This window comes from Sesamum indicum, linkage group LG14 (assembly GCF_000512975.1).
Source record: "Sesamum indicum cultivar Zhongzhi No. 13 linkage group LG14, S_indicum_v1.0, whole genome shotgun sequence".
Classification (NCBI taxonomy): Eukaryota; Viridiplantae; Streptophyta; class Magnoliopsida; order Lamiales; family Pedaliaceae; genus Sesamum; species Sesamum indicum.
Window position 1 is genome coordinate 1,454,642 of NC_026158.1, and position 21,230 is coordinate 1,475,871.

The 21,230-nt window shown below is 36.5% G+C and overlaps 4 protein-coding genes across 7 annotated transcripts; 2 read left to right on the forward strand and 2 right to left on the reverse strand.

Annotated features, from left to right (window-relative positions):
• On the forward strand, positions 3,842–10,499 carry LOC105176725 (autophagy-related protein 18f). Its single transcript, XM_011099623.2, has 8 exons — positions 3,842–4,834; positions 6,765–7,229; positions 7,318–7,746; positions 8,082–8,315; positions 8,394–9,215; positions 9,308–9,474; positions 9,769–10,116; positions 10,246–10,499. Exons 1-7 carry the CDS (start codon positions 4,616–4,618, stop codon positions 10,112–10,114), a joined length of 2,682 nt encoding a protein of 893 aa, XP_011097925.1. The 5' UTR covers positions 3,842–4,615; the 3' UTR covers positions 10,115–10,116; positions 10,246–10,499.
• Positions 11,148–14,330, forward strand: LOC105176726 (probable galacturonosyltransferase 12). Of its 4 annotated transcripts, XM_020698847.1 has the most exons (7): positions 11,682–11,805; positions 11,903–11,984; positions 12,075–12,130; positions 12,372–12,527; positions 12,956–13,546; positions 13,621–13,923; positions 14,040–14,330. In XM_020698847.1, exons 2-7 carry the CDS (start codon positions 11,981–11,983, stop codon positions 14,322–14,324), a joined length of 1,395 nt encoding a protein of 464 aa, XP_020554506.1. In that variant the 5' UTR covers positions 11,682–11,805; positions 11,903–11,980; the 3' UTR covers positions 14,325–14,330. The 4 variants fall into 4 exon arrangements, with proteins under 4 accessions (XP_020554504.1, XP_011097926.1, XP_020554506.1 ...); XM_020698845.1 differs by having other exon boundaries at positions 11,148–11,929; XM_011099624.2 differs by having other exon boundaries at positions 11,152–11,941.
• LOC105176727 lies at positions 15,024–16,417 on the reverse strand. The gene has a single exon (XM_011099625.2). The coding sequence runs from the start codon at positions 16,302–16,304 to the stop codon at positions 15,273–15,275; it is 1,032 nt and encodes a 343-aa protein (XP_011097927.1). The 5' UTR covers positions 16,305–16,417; the 3' UTR covers positions 15,024–15,272.
• LOC105176729 (transcription factor ILR3-like) lies at positions 17,310–20,842 on the reverse strand. The gene is made up of 5 exons (XM_011099626.2): positions 20,392–20,842; positions 18,545–18,607; positions 18,236–18,313; positions 17,990–18,152; positions 17,310–17,798 (listed from the first exon to the last, which is right to left on the reverse strand). The coding sequence occupies exons 1-5, from the start codon at positions 20,526–20,528 to the stop codon at positions 17,535–17,537; spliced, it is 705 nt and encodes a 234-aa protein (XP_011097928.1). The 5' UTR covers positions 20,529–20,842; the 3' UTR covers positions 17,310–17,534.

A 21,230-nucleotide genomic window follows, 5' to 3' on the forward strand; every position in this document is an offset into this window, starting at 1 on the left:
GGACCTATTTATTAAATAAAAATTAATATCAAGGATATTAAATGTAATTTTTCAAACCATAAAAGTTTGTGTAATTACACTATTTATCAAATTATGTAATTATCTTAATATTATTTTTAGTTTACTTTATAACATTATGTTGCTCACAATTAAATTAATTTATTGCGAAATCAATTTATAACGAAAAAATTCATGCCACCCATTTGAATTTATACCCATACGAGCTGTGAATTGTTGAATCAACACATGATGGTGATACTGTATGTGATCTAATAACTGATATTTTATATGCTTTTAAATTCATGTGAACGACATCACCAAGCCACAATCAAATAATATATTCCTCATTATATAATTATAAAAATAATAATAAATTTATATAAAAATAAGATAAATAGCCACGACTCTGACTATATATATAAAAAAGACTACGAGTTTTATTGCATCCTAGGCCAAGTGGTATTTTGTGCAATTTCTATGGTATTTTGTCCAAACTTCCATCCAATGATTTCGTAAAAAAAACATGTAATTTACCGAATTTGGCGTGGGCAATTTCGTAATTCGTTATCATTGTAAAACCACGCTGATGAGGACGGAGTCAAGTTGACTTTTACGTTGTACTAAAATTAAATAACAAAAATGTAAAAAATATTCAAATTTTATTAGCGTTTAAAATACACTCGATATGCATATGTATTTTTTCAAATATGAGTAAATAATTTAAAATTTAATAAAATGAATTAATTTGAAATATACGTGTATAAAAATTAATTAATAAGACTGATTAATTAACGAGATCGTGATTTGCGGCATAAATAAGTATATTTAAGGACGTCTTAATTGATCCATATTATGTAAGCCATTATTAATTACTTTAAGGTATTGAATTTTAATAAAAATAATTTATTTAATTTATATGCTGAATAGGAAGCTCCACTTGACGATCTTTATCAAAAATCCCAAATCAAATCAATACAACAGATGGATTTAATGGCCCATTTAATAATTTTACGTGCGATAATAAACAATTCATTGATTACCAAAACCATATGTCATTTTACCAAAACTATAAATATTCAATGTTTTAGGACAATTAAGGTAAGCTGAAAATTACTTAATTTCCATATATAAAAAAACAATTATAACAATTCAAGATAAGAAATATTGAAAAAAAAAAAGAAAAAAGAGTCGATGGTTAAGGCCATGGTCCTATAGCTATTAATGTACGAATTGAATCGAGGTATTGGTATAATCGTATATACTATCATAAAAGAAAATCTTTCATCATAATAATTTTTTAATACCTAAATTTACCCTTTAATAATTTATTCTCTTAAAAAAGAATTTAGACAAAACAATAATCTCGAATTTTTTGAATAATTTTTATGATTACAATTTTTATTTCTCTCAATCGCCCGTTTCTCTTCACCCTTACTTCTCTATGTTTATTATAATTTATTAATTTTTTTCGTCATATCACACCATGATTTTTTTTTATATGTTTGTAAGGATTGCGTGGCACGAGGACTAACGTATTTGGTGGGAAATGAGTTAGGGTTTGTTAAATTTTTTTCGGTAAATGTAAATTTCATTAAATAAATAATAATATATCGGTACAATACAATATGAAAGGTTAGACAATCACTTCTGGATTGGTTAATTATGTGGGAGGAATTTTGGGCAAATGAAGTAATGAAATGAGAGTTAGATGGGCCCCCACATTATTGGTTTCTATTTTCATGAAAAATGGTTGGTAATTCTTTCGTGTAAGAAGGGGAATTTACTTGGAAGTTGTTGATTTATTTTGGTAAAGAATTAAATGTCAATTATTGGTAATTTAGAAAATAGGAAATAATACAATTGTCAATGCAATAGGTACAACCAACCCCCCCAACATGTGCATATCATTAAATACTCTTAATTCAGAAATATCAGAGATTCTCACTATTTATTTTTTTAATGCCCACATATTTTAATTTCATGATACCCAACATGTATGTGTAAATAAATAAATGACATATTTGAAATTTAATATATATATATATTAATTTTCAAATACGATTGAGTGTGAACTGTATCTTATCTTATTTCAGGCATCAATTTAAAGAAAGATATTTTATTTTATTTGATGTAAATATTTTCAATTTTGTGTATGGCACGTCGTTTGGAATTTGGTGTGTTTTTATTCGGATTTTTTGAAAAATTAATTAAGTATCGTAATGATAATACCACGATCTTAGATTGTGTTTTAACATTAATAATATTAATTATAAATTAAAAATACATATTTTTTGTTACGCTGTTCGTCTATAAATTCATGAGTTAGTATTTTCCTATACTTATTTATAATTTATACGTATCGACAAAATTAATCCAATTCGAAAAATAATAGAAAGGTAATTTTTTTCTCTCTTATTTTGTCTTTCCATTTATCTTAAAGTTTATATATTTCTCTTTCATATTTGTGTTATTTTTTTTCCCTTTTTCCGATTACATTATTTTATCTTGTTTTAGTCAATTTTTTTTTCACTTAATATAAATTCAATAAATGCATTAATATTACATTTGGATGGAAAAATTTAAATTTGAGAAAAGTATTTGGAGAAAGAATTTTATTTGACTCCATATAATAAAAAAACTTTAAATCCATAATTATTTTATAAAATACAGTTCAAAATAAAAGTTAAAGGATTTGAAATTATACGAATTTAAAATTATTCAAATAAATTTAATATCCATTTTTATTATAAATCTGAAATAATTAACTTAATGTCCACCTATTCAAATATAATTTGAAACTCCATTTTAATGAACGATGTTGAAAAAATAATTTCATATGACTTTATATTAAATAGATCTGAAATTGTCAATTTAAATACAACATAAAAAGTTTAAAAATACTTTATCCTAATAATATTTGATAAGAATTTATAATGTTATATTTTAAAATTTTAAACACACATATCGATTGTACTCTAAATACCTGTATATAAAAAAGAAAAAAAATAAAAAATAAAGAAATTAATTTTAAGAGTATGACATAATAAGTCTAACTCAAATCAGATTTAATTGAATTTGAGTTATGATAAGTGTAATATATTTATTTTATATTTATAAAAATAATAAATTATAAAACAAATATGATGTACTTAACAATTAATTTAATTTGAATAAGATTTTTTTCGACATAATAATATTTCCTTTATGAAAAAGAAAATAATTTGACTTCCGTGTTTTTCTTTTTCATAATAAAGACAAAAATTATTTAGCCTGCCAATCTCGCGATATATTCGCGGTATAATGTGATTATATCGCGAGATGCTGCACCGGAAGGAAAAATTCCCCGTACATTCCCATCGGATTCCATCGCCCATTTTTGAAAAACATTTAATGATGACGTCATCTAGGTTCCCGTGCTCCACCGCTCCACCTACCTTCCCATGTTCCTCCCCACTCCCAACCGTCTGATCTAATCACAATCACCACGACCTCGGCCAGACCCCCACCCTCCACCAACCCTGAATCCACATCCACTCGCTTCCTGGAGATGCCAAGTGCCAGCTGGCCACGTGTCTTGCGGAGAGCCACGAGTGGACGCCACCTCCGTGGCGCGTGTCGGGGATTTACTGTTTTACCGACATCGGTGAAAAAACTGGGGGGGTTTTGAGCCGCGGTCGCAGGAGGAGACGTGCGGCGGAGTTGTCTTGTGTTCGAACTCTTGAAAGTTTTTTTTTTTTCTTGAGTGAAAAGAAAATTTGAAATTTTTAATTGAGAGAGAGAGAGAGAGAGAGAGAGAGAGAGAGGGGAGAGAGAGAGACGTGATACAGAGAGTCTTGTTTTCTTTTTTTAATTTCTTATCCGATGCTTCAAACTCTTTTCTTTCTGTCTCTCTCTCTCTCTCTCTTCCATTAACGATACATACATCTTTCTCTCTCTCTCTCTCTCTCTATCTAGAGAAGGATCGATCTCAAGAATCATCGAAACCCTAAAAATTTTAATTCTTGTTAGGACCCTTCAAGATTGTGGGATTCAATTTGTATATAGTATTTGTGTGATTAATTTTTTATACTTTGTATAAATTCTTTGATTTTATTTTTATTTTTTGCTTTTTTTTTTTTTGGAGTTGGGTTTTCTGCTTCGGTCATAAATAGAGGCAGATTCATACCCCCTCAAGAAAAAAATACATACGGCAAAGGAGGTTTTTTGATGAGTTTTGTTGTTGTGTATTGGTATTGATATTTACATAAACCAACAAAAAAGAAAAAAAACCGATAGACAAGCCGCCGGATTTTACTCTTTTTGAGCTTGTTTTTTTCTGGTGGTTGTGATTAATGTGAAGGAGGAAAGAAACAGAGGACGACGGTGTGGTGAGTGAAGTCGAACCGTTTTTTTTTGTTGCGATTTGCATGAATTTGGATGGGATTTGAGTTGTAAGCTGATGATGGAGACACCTGTAAGAAGAAGGGGTTTGGCTTAGTTAGTATCGATAATAAAAGGGGCGAGAGTTGTTGGAGGTTATGTTCATTAGAGAAGTGAGAGGGCTGAGCAGCTGTGTGTGGTTTGTTGTCTTGGGAGTTGCTGTGAGGGCTATTTGCTTTGGTTTTGCCGTTTGGGGATGAGGAATGATGGGCAGAAAAGTGGTGATGGTGGAGCACTGGTGCCGCGGCCGGGTAGGGGTAACAACGGGATCATTCCCAACTCGTTTAAGGCTCTCTCGAGTTACCTGAGGGTTGTTTCCTCGGGTGCATCAACTGTGGCCTCCACCGTTAGGTCTGCTGCATCTGCAGCTTCTTCGGCTATTGTGGAGAGGGATGGTGACACCTACCATGATCAGGTGAGACTTTAAGATTATACTAATTTGCTTTTGCGTTTCTACTGGAATGTTCATATGAATATTTTGCGCATCTTGAGTTAAATGTAAGATTTACTGAATTTGGTTGCTGAGTGCAGCTCCTGAATTGTGTTTTTGGTGAATGCTGTTGCAGTCAGCTTGTATTTTTGTAACTGCTAATAAATTACTGTTTTTAATGGTTAATTTTTAGGTTCCAGATTGAAAAAGTGCTTGAATCTCTAGCATTGCTGTTTACTAGGTTAGATTTGTGGTAGTTTGTTGCTGTATCTCCTTTTTTTCCTTTGTGAATGAGGAGGAAGTGATTGTTACCACTAGTTTCTACATGCATGCAGCTGTGGCATGTAGTTTTAGCTAATAAAATATAAGGTATCGAGAAGGACAAAGTTGCTTCTGGACTGTTTTAAATGTATAGAAGTATGAATCTAGCTTATGTACGGAAGTCGAGCACATTAGCGTGCTAAGTGGTTAGGAAGGATAGAGATGGTATTGGTTATTGCGTCATTCTTGTTTCCATGTTCTGCTTTGAATTTGCAGAGTGGTTGATAAAGTAGCTGATTTTTGATATTGGTTTTATTTAGGTTGATGTCTCCTTTGTAGGATGTCTCTTTTTCCCTTTCTGGGAGCAGGAGGTGGAGATTGTTGACAAGTCAGAATAGATTGTTTTGCTGTAGTTGAATGTTCCAGCATTCCTTGGCAGTACAAGTTTCCAATAAAGAATTTGGCAGTTTAGTCGTTGACAGTTGAACCGTTTAAATTTATTTTATAGATTTTGGATTGGTCTGTTGGTCGTTGTTCCTGTAGTGAAACAGTTTTTGTCGCCTCCTGTCGTGTCAGTAATTGGAAATGGTTTTCCCATTCGGAGCTGGGTAGTAGCCGAAAGATACCATAAACGTACCTTTTTAATCAGTTTGGCGGTTTTTGCGTCATTTCATTCAGTTTGGTGGTTTTAGCGTCATTCAGTTGCTGACCAATTGCTTTAATGATCTCGTATAAGATCTGCTTACCAGAATTTTTGCTTTTCTTGCGTCCCCGGCTGGTAGGCCAATTTTGTCGTCATCTGTATCATTTCAGTAGGCGGACAAGTTTTCCATGTTTTGCTACAGCATTAATCCTTGATTGAGCATTTTATGGTTTGGCGTGTAACGTAGAGTCAAGACATTTCTTGGTGCTAATCACGTTCTCTATTAAATCTTCAAATACTGCCTTATTTATCTTTATATTCAATTGAAGTAACAACAAAAACATAGAATACAATTTAGCCTTTGTGGAAAAATTCTAATTTTGAAAATTATGATTTCAAAATTAAGTGAACTCATAAATTTACAAGCAGATATTAGAGAAGAAGTTATGAGGCTTTAATCTGAGAGTGAGGCAAGCCACAAATTTCCTTACTAAAAAGTTGGCAAGTCCTGCGGACAATACTCTGGTGCTGGCCACACATATTGTCCCTTGTTACTTGGCCTGAAGTTGGTAACTTTTCCCGTACAATAAGCATTCTGGAAGTGGGTGTTCTTTCTAATTTGGATGTGAGTTATCATTCTAGATGAGATTGAAAAATTGTCCCCTGTGAAGTCGGATCAATCACCAGATTGAACCTTTTCTGAGAAGTCTGATCAAAATTTTCTGTTTGAGCTTATGCACTGTTAATGATTGTGATGATATCAGGTGATTGCATTCTATTTAAGTGTTATCATGCTACGGAACTTTGACTTGAAGCTTTTAGCCTTGGTTCCATAAGCTTTTATGACTATCACCTCTAGGATGTCATAGCTAATGTTACCTTTTGATTTTCTAGTATTGTGTTTTAGCTCATCCTAATTCCGTTTTCAGTCAGTGTGTGTTCTTGAATTAATGTATTTTAGATCTTTTTGGTTATGCTAACTTAATAAAGTTTTAATATTTTCCAATTAAGGTTTCCTGGGCTGGATTTGACAAACTAGAACTTGAAAGAGGTACCACACGGCAGATTCTCTTGCTGGGGTTCAGTTATGGATTTCAGGTCTGGGATGTTGAAGTAGCAGACAATGTCTGCAACCTAGTCTCCAGGCATGATGGCCCTGTTTCATTTCTGCAACTGTTGCCAAAACCCTTGGCAACAAAACAATCTGGGGATAACTTTGCGGATAATCGCCCATTGCTGGTTATTTGTGCTGATGGATCCTTCTCTGGAGGTAATAATGATCAGGAGGGATCAGGTACTACTTGTAATGGGTCCACCCAACAATGCCATGGATCAGTTAACAATAGTTGCGTGCCTACAGTTGTTTGGTTTTATTCCTTGAGATCTCAGTCCTATGTACATCTTTTAAGATTTAGATCAGTTGTTCATTTAGTGCGATGCAGCTCTCGAGTTGTTGCTGTTTTACAGTCGACCCAGGTATCCTCCAACCTGCCAAAAATTGCAAGATTATATATTATTGAGCTGCAAATTGTCCTTTTCAGCCCCTGATGCTCTTATTTTGCAGATACATTGTTTTAATGCTGCTACATTAGAAAGAGAATACACGATCCTTACAAATCCAGTGCCAATTGGATGTTATGGATCTGGAAATATAGGCTGTGGACCCCTTGCTGTGGGGCCCCGTTGGATGGCTTATAGCGGCAGTCAAGTTGCAATCTCAAATTCTGGTCGCATAAGCCCACAACATCTTACATCGTCACCTACTTTCCCTTGTCCTGCTTCAAATGGAAGCCTTGTTGCACATTATGCAAAAGAGTCAAGTAGGCAACTTGCTGCTGGTATTGTTACTTTAGGGGACATGGGTTATAAGAAGCTATCGAGGTACTATTCTGAGCTGTTACCTGAAGGTAACAATGGTCGGTCAGGGACTGCTCGTGTGAAGGTACACGATATTGTTAATGGACACTCGCCAGATGCAGACAATGTTGGCATGGTATGCTGTATTCTTCACTAGTCTTCATTTAATTACAAACTGATTCAATTGCCAAAGTCCTCATGCTCTTGCAATAGTTGCTTCCTTAAGCCATTGTTAACTGAACTTGGATTTTTTTCCATAATTTTTCTGCTCTGGATAAGAGATTAGAACAGATAGGGCCTGGCTAATGTTATTGCATATTGTATTGGTCGGCATTGATTTTTGCCTTTTGTCGTCTTAAGCTGTCTAGGATACTCAATTAGGTGGTGTTTTGGCACTCACATGTGATGCTTGTATGTCTATACAATTTAGATGTGATATTTGATTGGAACCATCTTTTGTCCGTCTCTCAGGTCATTGTGAGAGACATTGTGAGCAAAACTGTGATTGCGCAGTTTAGGGCTCATAAAAGTCCTATTTTATCGTTATGCTTTGATCCCAGCGGTACCCTTTTGGTGACGGCATCGGTTCAGGGCCACAACATAAATGTTTTCCGTATAATGCCTGGAAATTCTGGAGGCTCTGGAGCGGCTTCTGGATCATCTTATGTTCATCTCTACAGGCTGCAACGTGGTCTCACAAACGCTGTAAGATGGATTCATGTCTTTCCTGACTTTCACTTCTTGCTGGGCGACTAAATGTAATGCTTTGGCAATGATTCGCAGGTTATACAGGACATAAGTTTTAGCTGTGATAGCAAATGGATTATGATTAGTTCCTCGAGAGGGACAAGTCATCTTTTTGCTATTTCTCCATCAGGAGGATTAGTTAATTTTCAGTCAACTGATGCTTTTGTCAGCACAAGAGGTGTTGGACCCAGCTTGACGACAAAGCCTGCAGTTCGTGGGTCACCAAGTTCAGGATTACAGGTGCTGACCCAACAGGATATCTGTGCATCTGGCCCAACAGTTACCCTTTCTGCGGTTAGCCGAATAAGAAATGGAAGTAATGGTTGGAGAAACACAGTAAGTGGTGCAGCTGCAGCCGCAACTGGGTGGTCGAGTTCTCTCTGTGGGGCAATTGCATCAACTTTTCACAACTGCAAAGGCAATGATATGCATGGCGATTCAAGTTCTCTGAACAGAAACTATTACCTGCTTGTTTTTTCTCCTGGCTCTATGACACAATATTTACTGCATTTTCCTCCTGCTTATAATGGTATGAGGCCTGGAGTAAGTGTCACTTCTGAATCCAGTTTTGGCTATGATGCGAGATTAATGGTTGAGCCAATCCAGAAGTGGAATATTTGTCAAAAGCAAAATTGCAAGGAGCGAGGAGACAATATTGATACATATGGAGAAAATGGAAATCCAGATAGCAGTAAAGTATACCCTGAAAAAATGAAATGCGAAAATGATGTATTTTCTGATGTGCTCGGTACAACTACAAAAGAAAAGATCACTATGGAAGAAAAGCATCATATGCATATATCTGAAGCAGAGCTCCAAATGCATCAAAACCAGAACCCATTGTGGGCGAGGTCCGAGGTATTGCAGTATTTCGGAAAGTTGAGATAGATTTTGTGTGATAAAATCATCATGCTGAATAACACCCTTAATTTTTGTACCATTTTCTGCAGATATATTTTCAGTCAATGCTGACTGATGGCTTTAACATAAAAGAAGAAGGTGCTTGTGGGGGAGAGATTGAGATCGAAAGAGTCCCCACTCGAATGCTTGAAGCAAGGTCTAGAGGCTTGGTTCCAGTTTTTGATTATCTTCAAACTCCCAAGTCTCAACAGGGGAGGTGGGTCGAGATGTTTCTTCAAAAATCTTTTTGTCAGAATAGATTTAGTATGAACTTATGTTTGGAGAATGCACAGTGATGTTCTCCCGATAACTATCCTGTAAAGGGGGCTTTCTTTCTGCATTCCGCTATGGAAGCCCTTTTCTTTTCTCTTGTAATATAATTTGAAGAGGTTTGTCAATGAGTTGGCATTATTGTCTGGATATAGTGTAGTTGATTTGATTGTTCTTTCTTCTTGCATTTGCATATTTATGTTGTGTCTAATATTTTTTTTTATTCCCTTCTTGGTTTCAGGATTACGGATGGCAACAACAATGGGCAAATTGACCCTCAAGGGTCTGATGTATCTGAGTATGGCAAGCTTGCCGGCAGGAGCAGTTCTGGTTCTCTCGACTCCATTGCCAATGCTGGCATCATAGACGATGAATATAGCCTTCATGACAAAGGACAGGATGGTCTTCAGTTCACTGAAACCAGTGGGGGCTTTGTAAATACTAATGACACCCCAATAGTGAACGCTTGGGTTGACAATGTAAATACTAGAGATAACTCTGTGACGGAGAGCCAACATAGATCTGTACATACTATAGATGGCCTGAAAGTGGAGAATCAATCTGCGGAGGGTGACGAGTTTGACTAAAGGTAATTCCTTACTTACAAGCATTTATATATTTGTGATGCTTCCTCTGTTTGTCTGATCATTGTGACTCCACATAGCATTTGGGTTGATACATGGATAGAACGAAGCTTAAACTTTTGTATGTCTTTCAGGTGTGAAGATATTCTTTTATTCTCTGGGAGGTGCTTTATAGAGGAGCACGAACAAGGCGCGTCGGATTGTGGTGGTAGAGTGCTCCTTGTGTTGATTTACATTATGTAACGTTGTAAATGAAGACTCAGATTGTAATTAGCTTCAATATGTAAATGAAATATTATGGTACCGAATATTGCAATCCTCCTGTTTCATTTACTGCCATTTTCATCCATTTTAGTGAATGCTGCTGTCTATCCTGCTTGTTGATTAAGAGATTGCGTGCAGTAATTTCATTTCGCCCTACAAGGTGGCTACCGGTCCTATGTCTTAATACTTGTGTTTGCTTTTATACCGGCTTCTCTTGACACGGTCCTGTCTCTTGATATTTGGAGAGATTGTAGTCTGATGCATGACTGAGTTGTATGTAGAAATGCCTAAGACTTCTGAGATTTTGGATAATGGTGAACGATACGGTAATGTAGGATACTGCCCATTGGTTGAATTTGTGTCTGTAGTTCCTGGTCATGATCTTGAAGTGTCCTAGAGAAACAGTGATTTGAGCCATGGCAACCATGGAAATGAATGGAACTTGCAGATCATGAATAGCAACTCGATAGTCGTTTCAGATGTAATATAATAGCAACTAATATTTGAACTTTATCATTGAAGCTCATTTGATTTTGGTCTGTTAAGTGTAATAAACGAAGTTTAAATATATCTATAGTTTGAATAGACCTAGTTTAAGTATATCTGTAGCTCATATGTTGATTATTTTGAGTATAATATGAGTAAGATACAAGTAATTTTACGGGTATGTATTCGCACAAGGTAAAACCCATCCATTGATAGGTGATTGAACAATGGAAAAATGATGTATGTGAAAATCAAATAGGCCTCTAAGTCTCCACAGTCTCAACCCCACCATTTCCAAACTATCACCCTCAGCCTCATGAATTCCTTCCAATTTACTTGAAATAACAAAGAGGAGTGAAGAAAAAACATTGAGGTCACTTTCCATTTAGAAACTCTGTTCTATCAAAGAACAAAAGTTTTACTTTCCAAATATACTTCATCTGGAGGCAAAGTGAAGCAACACCAAACACATAACTTTCCCTCTCTTCAATTCAAAACAACACTATTTTTCTTTCTCCAACTTCCCTTCTTCAATGCCAAGCCAACCAAGAACAACATCAGCCCTTCTCAGTCCTCAGTCTCTTTCCTTCAAACAACCTTTTTCTTGTCTGTCAAAATGGTATTTGTCCTGTAAGAAGAAAAAGAATTAGAACAAAAAACCTCAATGACAAGCAAGGTTAGGTGGCTGACAGCAACCCGGAACATGCACCTCAAAACCATCCTTTTTTTGTCAGCATTTTTCTCCTTACATTTGGAGTCAGTTTCCTGGTACATTGCTAAGTGAATAGTTGGCCAGTTTCTGCTGAGTTTCTTTGTAATCTTTTGAGCGCTTTTTTGCTGCTCGAGCTGGCAGAAAACATTACTTGGAAATGCAGCTTCATATATCGCCGAGCCTGAGGCACGTTACCGTGTTGCCTTCAAAGGGTTTTAGGGAGTTCATCAAAGTTAAGATTGGCTCAAGACGACTGTCGTATCGCATGGTTTTCTACTCTCTTTTGGTTTTCACGTTTCTGCTTCGGTTTGTGTTTGTGTTAACTGCAGTTGACCATATTGAGGGGGAAACAAAATGTACGACGCTAGGTACCTGAACTGATTTTTTCTTCTGTTCTGAAACTTCTCATGTGTATGTCACAAATGCCTGATTCACAATCAATTTTCAAGTTAGCCAGCTTACTTGATCACTGATAGAATCTGGTTTTTTCATCCGATGTAGGTTGCTTGGGAAAAAAGCTAGGACCAAGAATTTTGGGACGAAGACATGAATCAACTGTAATCTCCTCAGCCCTGCTTATTTTGCATTTACATGTTTCTATAGATGCCTGTTCATCATTAGCATTTGGCAACTTGGAGTTTAGAACTTGAAGTTCATCCCAGAATGAGGCTTTATTATCATTAACCTATACGTTTTCAAATCCAGGCGACCAAATGAAGTTCTGTATTTTTGCAGTTTCAATGTATTAATTGAATGTATGAGAATGAAAAGATCCAATATTACCTGGTTCTTGATCAGGTTCCTGAAGTGATGTATCAAGTTCTTGAAGAACCTGTGAATCAAAGTGAAGTACAATCAGGACCAGAAGTTCCTCAGACACTGGAAGATTTTATAGCGGAAATGAAGGATGAACGACCTGATGCCAAGACCTTTGCCATCAAGCTCAAATCAATGGTATTAAGCATTGCATGTCTTCACTAACTAGTTCATGTCAGAATATTTATCGTACTCCTCATTGTTTGATAAGCAGTAAAATTCATGTCTCAGCAGCTACACAGAAGTGCAGAAAACGGTACATACATATATAAGGAACTAAAGAAGCAATAAACCATCAACACTGACAACTTTAAATAAGTTCTCAAGGTAGTCAACTATTTGAAAGTTATACAAAACCATTCCATATGTAAATGAAAAACTATGTATAATACACAACTGGATTCATCCCATTATCGGAGAAGCTTGAATTTACCGAATCTGAGAGAACAAAGTGAATCTGATCTTAGCAACCGAAACCTGAAAAATCTGAAATAACTGGCTTCAAGCTTCATTTTAATAAACACTATCTGATTCTGCTGTCAAATGACTGGTTTCTCTCTTTACAGGTTACCTTCCTTGAACAAAGGACAAGAACTGCAAAAATACAGGAATATCTGTATCGCCATGTGGCCTCAAGTAGCATACCTAAGCAGCTGCACTGTCTTACTCTAAAACTAGCAAACGAGCACTCTACTAATGCCCAGGCACGTCTCCAGCTTCCCTCAGCAGAATTCGTCCCTGCCCTCGTCGATAACTCATACTTTCACTATGTCCTCGCCTCTGACAACGTCCTTGCCGCCTCTGTTGTTGCATCATCACTTGTTAACAATTCGTTGCATCCTGAAAAGGTCGTCCTCCATATAATAACAGACAAAAAGACATATTCTCCGATGCAGGCATGGTTCTCTTTGCATCCTTTAACACCTGCAATCATTGAGGTGAAATCATTGCACCAATTTGATTGGTTTACAAAGGGAAAGGTCCCAGTCTTGGAAGCCATGGAGAAAGACCAAAAGGTGCGCTCACAATTTAGGGGAGGATCATCAGCTATCGTGGCAAATAACACCGAAAAACCATATATTATTGCCGCAAAGTTGCAGGCACTGAGCCCCAAGTATAATTCACTGATGAATCACATTCGCATCCATTTGCCGGAGGTCAGTATCAAGTCACATAACCTTGTCTAACATTCTAGAAAACTTAAGTCTCAACTATGCCTAACTGATTGCAGTTGTTTCCAAGTCTCGACAAAGTCATCTTCCTGGATGATGACGTTGTGGTTCAAACTGATCTCTCACCTCTTTGGGATATCGACATGAATGGGAAGGTCAATGGAGCAGTGGAAACATGTAGAGGAGAGGATAAATTTGTGATGTCGAAGAGGTTCAAAAGCTATCTGAACTTTTCTCATCCCCTGATATCTAGGAATTTTGACCCTGATGAATGTGCATGGGCTTATGGCATGAACATATTTGATCTAGAAGCTTGGAGGAGAACAAATATAACCAGGACATACCACTACTGGATTGAAGAGGTAACCTTCGGAGTTTACAGAATTTCAGAATTCTATAAATTTTCAGCAAATATTCTGTAAGAATGATTAATGGAAACTCATATATTCCCCAATGGTACCTTCTTTTCTCTTTGCAGAATCTGAAGTCAGACCTAAGTTTATGGCAGCTAGGAACCTTACCTCCAGGTCTAATAGCTTTCCACGGCCATGTCCATGTTATTGATCCCTTTTGGCACATGCTAGGGCTAGGGTACCAGGATAACACAACCATTGCAGATGCTGAAAGTGCTGGTGTCATTCACTTTAATGGTCGAGCAAAGCCTTGGTTGGATATAGCATTTCCACAGCTGCGGCCTTTATGGACAAAGTATGTTGACTTCTCTGATAGATACATAAAGAGTTGTCACATAAGAGCATCTTAGAAAGAATTCATCAAGGAAAAATCTTTTAGGCTCTTTTGGCCTGAAAATGAGAGACCAGAAGACACATGGACAGTACTTCACAAGTCTAAGGATCTCCGGGCAAGGATGAGAACAGCATGCTTCAAATTTTGGGAAATCTTCCTTATTTCCGAAGTCTTAAATATATCAGAGTTTATATAATTTTTTCATATTCAAGAGGAATAATTAATTTATCTTGCACCTTTTGATGCAAAACCTGGTAAAAAAACCCTTACTTCGATTTTCACGGTATGAGTTCCCACATTAACGGGATAAATGCAGCAGACACTCGAGCTGAAAATTGACGTAATAAGAGAGAAAAAACAGAAAGGAGAAAATATGATAAATAATACAAATAGCTTAACGGTTATGTAGTTAAGTCATCTAAGTGTTGAAATAATGAATTTTCATCATGTAACTGAAGAAGATGCTGTAGAAGTACTCTGATATCTCTGCTTAAGCATCAAAGAAAATGTATCTGGGTGGATATGTATCTATGTTGTTAATTACAATTCCGTATACCATCTAAAATTTTTCAACATCAGTAAAACCTGCACAGGTGAGATAAAGAAACCCTTTATAGCAAGGAACTTCAACGGAACAGGACTCAGTAACAGGATTTAGCACCGACAGTAACAAATCCATAGCAAAATGGAACGGAAGACAGAAGAAACAGAGAGCTCTAAATAAGAGTCCACTTGTAATATTTAACAGCACAGGATATCCTGAAAGATCCTTATCTTCCACATATGAGATATTAACAATATCAAACAAGTCAAAAACTGAAGACAACTAAGAGAAGAAACAGAATTGGAAGTGATCAAACAGACAACATGTAATTGATCTCAGCTAAAAAGATATTCAAAATTCCCAGCAAACAGGTAAAATCAAGATGTACATCAGCATAAGTTCTCAACTGCAGAATACTATTTACTTCTTCCCAGTTACATTTGAAACCAAATCTCTCAAGAACTTGGCGGATTTCGTAACTGGGGAATTAATAGCCATCAAATTGTACAATACATTCTCAACTTCAGCGATGGAGGGCCGAGCTTTGAACCTCGACACAACTCTCAATTCCCCTTCTTCTTCAACCAGAACATTCCATCTCTCACCACTCAAAACCCCATCCTTCACACACTTAAAGATCACACCTTTCCTCTTGCTCAAGATCCCTCTAACCTCCAAACCCGTGAACGAGTACACCACATCAAATGACCCGACAAAGCCACTCAGCTCGCCAAAATCGACCTCCTCCTCAAACACCCATTTGGGATTGAAAATCACAACTGGCCTTGGATAAAAACTATCAGTAACTGTCTTCAAAACCTCCAATTGAGAAGCCTCCGGCGCCAAAAACACAGCCACATCAGCAGAGTTCACAGTTCTGACATCTTCATCAAGAACAGATGAAACATCAATGTTGCGGACCACAACGTCTGAAGAGTGGGAATCAAAGGCCTTATTGGCAGCCTGTGTTAAGCTCTGGCTTGCCCACAACATAAGAATCTTGACTTGTGAACCTTTTCTTCTGATGGGCATGTCCCCAAAGACTTCAAGAGCCAGTTGAGAGAGCGAAGAGGGTGAATCATCGATGACCGGAATTTCAACCCGGAATCTGGGCTGCTTTATTTTCTTGATCTTTCCGGCGAGTTTTGGGTTGTTGAGGGGTTTCTCTAAAGTGGAAAAAAGTGCGGTCTTGGCTTGGACAATGGCTTCTTCTTTCGTGGTGGGTGGTTTGGGAGATGAGAGGGTGCATATGGGCAAGAAATGTGAGATTTTTGATTCGGATTTAAGCTGGGGCTTTCCAGCTATGTAGGAGATCAACAGATGTGAGTTGTTCTGTTGATGTTGTGTAGTGAAGGAAGAAGATAATGAGGAAGTAGCTGTTTGTTTGACGTTGAACGAAGATTGTGAAGTTTTGATTGTCCGGACAGGGAGTCGGAAGTGATTGGAAGCCATTTTGGCAGGTAAGAAAGGTGAACTGTTGAAAAAGGAGCAGAATTCAGTTCCCTGTCATCAAAATATAGATAAGGAAAGAGGAGTGCATGGGAAAAAATGAGGCTCAACAAATATGAAAAGAAGGGGTAAGTTGAGTGCTCATAATTTTGTCTCTTCTCATATCTTAGAATATATATTTTTTTTATTGATATTTATTTATTTATTATTATTTCTAACTATATAATTTTTAAGAATAATTATGGTGCACTCATAAAGAATTTAATATAATTATACGTTTATTTTATACGATTTAAAAAGTTACATACATAATCCCATATATATTTTATTTTATACAATTTAAAAAGTTACATACATAACCCCATATATATTTTTCTATCGGACAAATTTGTCTCCAAATTAGTTAAAATTTATATAATTTATTGCCAGCAAAATATTAAATAAAAAATTATATTTACCCCCAATTTCGTGAGCCTCACTTTTTCCTATACACTCTTAAACACAAATAAACGTTAAAAATTCTAAATATAATATTTCAAACTACAAGAATTTATATATAATTATACTAAATTTAGAAAAATGACAATGTAATTATCCCTATTTTTTATTTTCATAAAAGATATATCATGTTAATTATGAATGTTATATCTTTATACACAACATCACCTATTACTAATACATTTTTATTTTATTCAAGCATATACTAAAAAATTCATCTCCATCTCATCAAAATTACTTCCATCTCATGGGTAGCAATCAGAAACAATCAACTTGACAAATTACTCCACTACGTAACAGATGCTGGTTTTCAAGTCAAGTATCCAGTGGGGTTGAGTTTTTATACATGATGCTACTTTTCCAGCCAAGTGTAGTTAAACAAATATGCACTAGTCACTACTCTACCACATCCAATCCAGAAGATAGTGTTACTGAGAATCTGAGTCAGGCTTTAAGGCCCTCAGCTAGGGAACCGAAGTTCCACAATAATGCCCCTCGGAGAGCTGCAAGGAGAGGAAAATATGAAAGCACTATGCAGACAAAATTTATTGACATTTACAGCGTACCAAGCAGCATAAAGTACTAGATTAAAGTTCGACAATCACAAACGGTTTCCACAATCCACCAGATTAAAGTTATAGTTGGGAAACAACTAACAGCAAGAGGAGCGACACATAATTCAACAATTGCATCATAATAAGAACAACATCATCGTAACAGGATTTAGCTGCCAACTTAGGCTACCGGTGGGCGCAGCACATGGTCCTGAGATGTGTCAACGGCTGCTGGTGGCATGAACTGCCACATGGCTACTCCAGGGTAACTGATGATAGGCACCAATTTGTTGCCTGCACCTTGGTTTTGGGTAGCAAATGCAGCTGGGATGGCTGGAGGCAAAAAGCCAGGTTGTGGGGTATTCATTGTCTTTAGCTGCTGCTCCAGCTTCTCCTTCTCAGCCTTTAACCTTTGCTTCTCATCACGAAGCTCATTCTTTTCAGCCTACAAACATTGGTAAAGATACAGATAGGCTTGATTAATTAACCATTGCCTTAGCCTATGAACCTTGGGTCAGCAACTAAACATTTAAGTCCCTTAAAATTGAACCAAGTTCATCAAACAGATAGGAATCGTGTTCAACCCAACATATTGGCAGTCACATATGAGTTACAACAAAAAGAACTAAATCTTACTTTCAGCTCCTTGATCTTCTCCTGGAGATTCAGATTTGAGTCTTTCAGTTTCTGAGCTTCACCTCTTAGCTGAGTTACCATACGGACAGCATCAACCAAAATAGCAGCTTTATCTGTTTTGGGAGGCCTTCCTGGCTCGAGAAGAGCACCCAATTCCATAAACCTAGAGAGCCAGTGAAAGCAGTTACCAGAGGTAAACAGTGGAAGGGAGAACCAGCAATGTGAAACAAGCAGAAACAAAATTACTTGTCATTTAGCCTGTCCCTTCGTTGTTTCTCCCTGCATGCTTTGGAACTTGAAGGAGCACATGGTTCAGTTCTGCATCTGTTAAGTGTATAAAAATGTGAGACAACATATTATTGGGAAGAATTGAGCGCTTGATTAAATAGTGCTTTTGGCCATCTAGTTTATATAAATTTGCATCTTCAGAACCCATCCCCACCCTGAATTTCTCCTTCTTTCGCGAAGTGTTATGTACTTCTAACCTCAAATGTAAAAGTTTTACCAAATATTCAGAAACAATCAAAACAACCTATATACACGAAATCTTCTTACCGCTTTTTGGATCCAGCTTCCTTCTGCAAATCTGATTCTCCAAGAGATCCGTCAATCTCCACACTACCAGTAGATAAAAAGCACAAAAATAGATAAGTGATAATGAACAGTGATACTCGTAATTCTTATGTGAAAACAAGAAAGGACAGAGAGACAGAGAGAGGATACACATAATACTCCAAAATGACTCTTAGAACTTGTCAATATAGTTCAAATTATGTGGCGTGTGCTAATTCCATGCCCATTACCTCTGCAAGAATCCAGCAGGAACATTGGGAATAGTTGTGACGGTGAAAAATGTTATATTGGGCTTTATATTGTGATCAGACCGTAAGTTGGTCATGAAGATTAGTCTCCAGTCCGATAGTGTGTGATAAGACTTGGTTTGTGTTGGATGGAACAGAGGATCTAGGAGTTGGCAAAAACTTTGATGAAAGCAGAGGTGGCAAAAGAGACTTGAAAATGGCCTTGGCCAGCATGCTGGTGAAGGCGGCTTTTGTATCACTGTCTTCCATTAGGATCATTGCTTCAGCCATCATTGTATGGTCTTGAACAGGGCCATTAATAGGAAGAGCCACTAAACATCAACTGGGTTTTTGGAGCTGGTGATGCATGCACTTAACTACATATTCAGATGTTCCTACCCAAATGGCCATGGAATATCAAGTTATAACGTTGAACTTAGGGCCAATGCTTCTACTACCATCTCACATGGATTTGAACAGATCCATTGAAGGAAAAGAACAACTAAAAGTCAACAGGTTCACGAGATGGCATGGATAAACATAACAACATATTCATCTGTTCTAATTCAAGGTACTAAGGAACATCAATGTTTTAAGGATAAGTTACAGCTACGTCCCTGAAGTTTGGCATAATTACGAATATCGCGTATTATTTGAAAAATTACTAATACTCCCCTTACATGAAAAATAATTATATAGGCCCTATGTGGCGAGGCGGACATAATTACTTTACCCTTACCGAAACTTTTTTAAAAATTATAAAAAAAAATGTTTGAAGAAATCTCAAAGACAATTGAGGGTGGGCAAAATAAATAATCCATAGGAATACTAGCCCATAAAAATTATTTTAGAAAATTCTAAAAATTATATAAAATTATAATTCATACACCACAAAAAAATGGATAGAAAACTAACAGATGCTAATGGAATGTGCTCGTTGTTAGACGGATATAAAAATCATAGGATATTTGTAATTTCTCAAACAATAAGGAGTTATTCGTAATTATATCAGATCTTACGGAACGGATTGTAATTTACCCAAGTTTCAGTGTTTAATTTAGTCGATTTCTTGTCTTCATGCACCATTACAATTTTGCAACTGGAAGCTCCTGTTGGCAATCGCATTGATGACTTTTGATAGTTAAAGGGGCCGGAGTAAGGCAATTTCATAGTTGATGGGGTCGAAGTTATAGCAAAGCTGCTTTAAGGGTCTTACATGATTTTTACTAGATAATTTTCAAACTACTAGGCAACAAATGAAACAAAAGACAGGAATAGAGAAAAGAAATAGAAGTCAACAAAAAATTAGAACACCCATATGTGGGTATTTGTCCCCGTTGACGTGAGTTATTATAATTTATTTGTTTATAGTTATTTGTTGAATCCATGTATTACTCAAAAGAAAAAAAAAATTGCACGGTTGAAAAAACAGATACCTAAAACCTAAAGAAAATCCTAAAATGATTAAGCACCTCAACTAATTGCCATCCAAAAGGAAACAGGAACTCATATCAAAGCTCAACAAAAGCTCGCAACATCAAGAATAACAAGAATAACAAGTCAACAAAACCAAAAAAGGCCAAAGAGAACCGAAAACAGTACCTGGCATTAGACGAGCCATTCAAGGCTTGCATGGGCCAAGACAACCCAGAATTATGAGCAGCGAAATTGCCATCATGGACAGCGATATCCTCGAACCCGTAATCGTACAGCCAATTCGTGTTTTCCGGGGAAACCATTTCCAATCAGAGCCCGGAAAAAGAGCAACCGTTTCTCAGACAAAAAACAAAAAAAAAACTTCAATTCATCAAGAGACAAGGAATAGTGATTGACTTCTTTGGAAAGGGTTTCTCTCGCGTTTGAGGGATAACAGAAAATGCAGAGAAAATTGGATTTGAGGTGAGTTGAAAGGGGGAAAAAGGGAATCTGAAAGGCGCAATTTCTTATTCTAAATTATTTGGATTGGATTGTTGGTTCGATCACTTGATGCAAATGGGGATTAGGGCATAATCCTGCAATATTTATATAAAAATAAATAAATAAAAGAAGATTCCCCCACAAGAGCACGCGACAGTCTGACGCACTATTATCGGTACACAACAACTGGGCCACCCCATATAGCTTTTCTCCAAGTCAATGAATGGGCTCTAAGCCCATTTCCATCATTGGGCCTGAGCTTCATCACTTCTCCAGCCCAAAATCAGTCCTCTCAATTCCTCAATAATGTCATGTTTTTTTTTAGACAACACACTCATGTCATATGTTCTGTTTACATCAATTATATTTTTGACAAAAATGTAAAATTACTTCTAACTAAAAAGTAAGAATAGTTCGTGTAATGAAATTGAAGTTTTTTTTTTTTGCGGGGGGGGGGGGGGCGCAATGCATAATTTTAAAAAAAATGGGTAGTTTGTATAAATAATATTGACATTTCTGATCGA